This window comes from Puma concolor, chromosome E3 (genome assembly GCF_028749965.1).
Source record: "Puma concolor isolate L17-30 chromosome E3, mPumCon1.1.hap2, whole genome shotgun sequence".
Lineage (NCBI taxonomy): Eukaryota > Metazoa > Chordata > Mammalia > Carnivora > Felidae > Puma > Puma concolor.
In genome coordinates, this window is record NC_141682.1 from 7,755,735 (window position 1) to 7,759,292 (window position 3,558).

General features: G+C 57.8%; 1 protein-coding gene across 4 annotated transcripts; it reads left to right on the forward strand.

The window, feature by feature from the left end:
* Positions 1 to 792: 792 nt before the first annotated feature.
* On the forward strand, positions 793 to 2,576 carry PVRIG (PVR related immunoglobulin domain containing). 4 transcript variants are annotated; one of them, XM_086691938.1, is made up of 5 exons: positions 793 to 1,021; positions 1,414 to 1,458; positions 1,547 to 1,670; positions 1,761 to 1,818; positions 1,920 to 2,576. In XM_086691938.1, the coding sequence occupies exons 1-5, from the start codon at positions 961 to 963 to the stop codon at positions 2,247 to 2,249; spliced, it is 618 nt and encodes a 205-aa protein (XP_086548064.1). In that variant the 5' UTR covers positions 793 to 960; the 3' UTR covers positions 2,250 to 2,576. The 4 variants fall into 4 exon arrangements, with proteins under 4 accessions (XP_086548064.1, XP_025778904.2, XP_086548063.1 ...); XM_025923119.2 differs by having other exon boundaries at positions 795 to 1,021; positions 1,105 to 1,458; XM_086691937.1 differs by having other exon boundaries at positions 796 to 1,021; positions 1,267 to 1,458.
* The last annotated feature ends 982 nt before the right edge of the window (positions 2,577 to 3,558 follow it).

The window sequence follows — 3,558 nt, forward strand, 5'->3', positions numbered from 1 at the left end:
TCCTGAAGATTAAAATGGGGAAGGACATGGGAATAAGTGGGATAGGGAAAGACAACTTTGATGTTTTCTATTCAGTGTTGTTTTAATTGTCTACAATGAGAACTTACCGAGGGGACCATGTGGCTTATGAGACTAAAAAAAAAGATGGAGAAGGTTGGTGAGTAGTTGTACCATTGCTTTTCTCCCATCAATCACCAAGTATCAAGCTCCCCGTCTGCTTGGCCCTCTAAAAGCTGTACCTTCTTCCAGGGCTCAGAGTCCATCTGTGAGCACTGGCCCAGGGGCAGCCACCACCCAGGCCCAGCCTCTGTGCAGCAGTTGTCCAAGAAGGAAATGTTCCCTTGGGGGCAGCCTCCTGGAGGCGGTGGGATTTGAGCAGGGCCTTGCAAAGTGGGGAGGATCTCGGTGCGAGAGGGGCTACCAGGCTAGGGAGGCTGAGGCTGGTATGTGCCCCCCTGCTCTGCACCCACACTGGGCTGGGTTACCACACCGGTCAGCTGTGCACAGGTCTCCTACCCTGTCGCGAACAGCAGCGGAGGAAGTGGCGAGAGCAGGTCTGAGTCAGGTATGGAGCCAGAGAGGAGGTCAAAGGGTCCAGAGGATGCTCACTGGGCTGAGAGCGGTGAAGTGATCGGCCTGGAGGCCCTGCTTCTCTCAGTGTGGTGGGATGACAGTTTGCCCAAGGGACCAACTGGTTTTTGGCTTGCTGTCCTGCTTGAGTGAAGCACAGCCATGGGTACAGGGAAAACCTTACTGCTGTTGCTTTAAGTCTCCCAAGGCAGAGGGTGCATTGCCCTGCATTCATGAAGCTGAGGCAGACAGAGAAGGAAATGGGGCAGGGCTGCAGAGCCCAGCTGCTCCCCGGGCTCGTTCACACATGAAAACTTCCTGTGATGAGAACGGAAACACAGGTGCTGTCCCTACCACAGCAGCTCCCATAGCTGGGGCTGGAGGGGAGCCATGGACAGGCCCCGCGCCCTGGTCCTGCTCTTGGCGCTGCTGACACTCTGCATCACTGCTGGTGAGTGGGGGACTGGAGAGAAGCAGAAGATGGGGCAGGGTGGAGACCCAGCCCTGGGGCCCTCCTATGCCTGTATCCCACAGGGACCCCTGAAGTGTGGGTGCAAGTTCAGATGGAGGCCACCAAGTCCCCGTCCTTCACTGTCCGCTGTGGATTCCTGGGATCTGGTTCTGTCTCCCTGGTGACTGTGAGCTCTGGGGGGCCCGACGGTGCCGGAGGGACTAGACTGGCTGTTTTGCACCCAGAATTTGGCATCCAGCATTGGCCCCCCGCCTGCCAGGTCCACTGGGAAACCAAAACTAGCATCTCCCTCACCTTGGAAGAAGGGTCTGAGGGGATAAGCCCCAATCCCAACACCACCTTCTGCTGCAAATTTGTTTCCTTTCCTGAAGGCTCCCAGGAGGCCTGTGGGAACCTCTTCCTCAGCACAGACCAAGGTGGGGCCAATGAGAGGGGCCAGGGAGGGCAGGGAGGGACCCCAGGGCACTGGCTGCCCATCTGGTACACCTCTCTCTCTATACACAGGGCTCCCTGCCCCTACTCCATCCCCCATACTGCGGGCTGACCTGGCTGGGATCTTGGGGGTCTCAGGGGTCCTCATCTTTGGCTGTGTCTACCTTCTCTACCTGCTGCATCGGCAGAGGCACTGGTGAGACCCAACCCCTGCTGGGCCCAGTCCAAACTCCCACACCAGCGGGCTAGCCACATACTTTGCTTCTAACCCTCCTCACTTTCCCAGGTCTGTCATGAAGCTTCAGCCACCCTTCACCAGCCCCCAGACACAGACGCGAGCAAGGGTGAGGACTGGGGGATTGTTTGCGAGTGGGGAACAGAGTGGGCTGGTACTGGGGGGCTATGAGGTAGGGCCTAACTCAGGCCTCCTTCCCCATCGTCCCAGCAGGTGGCCAGCCAAGCCTCCCTGGCCTCTCTCCACATCCCGTACACTACTGTCAACACCAACCGTTACCGCCTCGCCACTCTAGACACGGTTCTTCAGCCCCGGCCACTGTCCCCATGGGCAGTGTTCCCCGCCCACACGGCGTGCCAACCTCGGCCTCCTGCCCCCTGGGTGCCCCTGCCAGCCTCTGCACGCAGCAGTTTCATCTCCATTGAGAATGGACTTTATGCTCAGGCGGGAGAACGGCCTCTCCCAGTTGGCCCCAACCTTGTCCATTTCCCTGACCCTGTGGGGCACAGAGCCATGGAGGAGCACTTAGGAGTTCGATGAGAGGGACCCCAAGTCCGCTTGGGCTCCCTCTCTTCTCAGGCCTCTGGGATCCCCTTCTGTTGTGCACCTGTGTCCTGGGTGCCCATCATCTTTGCACATCTTATCTTATTCTCCGGCCTGCATAAGTGTCTCTAACATAAAGCTGGTCAAGGCCCACTCGCCACGGATGTGGTCAGCACGTGTGCACGTGTGGGTACGTGTGGGCACACATGTATCTATGCGAGGTGACAAAATTCCATCCCAGGTTGTTTCCTGTTTTCAAGTCCCCAGCCGTCACAGGTGATGTTGATAACTAAGTCAAAAAAAAAAAAGTGGTTTCTGACTGGGGCCTTGGCTGGACCTTTTCTTCTTTAGGGGTTAAGAGGTTAGAGGCAGTTTCAACCCCTGGGAGGCAGGAGCCAGGTTAGACTTGGACAGGGATGGGGCCTCAGCATAGGAGACCTCTCCCCTGCTCACCCTCCACTCTGGACCAGGGGGGTTCCTGGCCCTGTAGACCTTGCTGAGTGGCACCGGGGGCTGGGAAGGTGAGATTGGGGGGTCTGTACTCCCATCTTGCCATGTCCTAGGACAGCAGCAAGGGCTTCAACCTAAGAAAAGCCCCTGTAGCCTGCCCCAGCATGCCTATGTTGGGCTCCCTGAGATGTTCTGGGGGGGGGGAGGTCCTGATGCCTTCCTTCCACAGAATTGATATTCAGAGGCAGGAGGATCACCTCAGATCTGCCCACAGTAGCTTCCTCTGGCTCCTCTCTTATTACTAGGGCACCAGCACTACTCCCCACTGGGTACTCAGGGGGCAGGTAGAGGCGGGTCAACACAGGGACTGAACACACACTCCCCTACCCACTCATCTTCCCATCCGGGAATCAGCCTCCTGCGGTAAACAGGCCCAGCCACCAGGGCCTCATCACACCTTTGCCATGTGAGAACACGGAAGAGCTCTACAAGCTGCGAGGCTCTACAGGAGTGTGAAAGATTCTGGGTGGCAGCGACAGGATGGTCCTGGAGCGAGGCTCAGGCCGCACCCCCAACCAGGATGGATACTAGCCTGGGAGAGGAGACACCTGCACTAGGTCCTTTACTTGGTTCTGCTTGTGGGAAATCCCAGGCAGTGCTACCTGCCAAGCCAGGAACCACCCCCTCTGCCTGGTTCAGGAAGAGCCTGCCCAGAGCCTGTGTCCAACCACAGAACCTTCCAGAAACCCAGTTTTCTATTCTAGGTATGCTCTGGTGTGGCTTTGCCAGGACCCAGCCCCACCCAGCCACCACCTCTATGAAGCATTGGGGAGAGGGTGGGGCAGGTAGGGTGAGG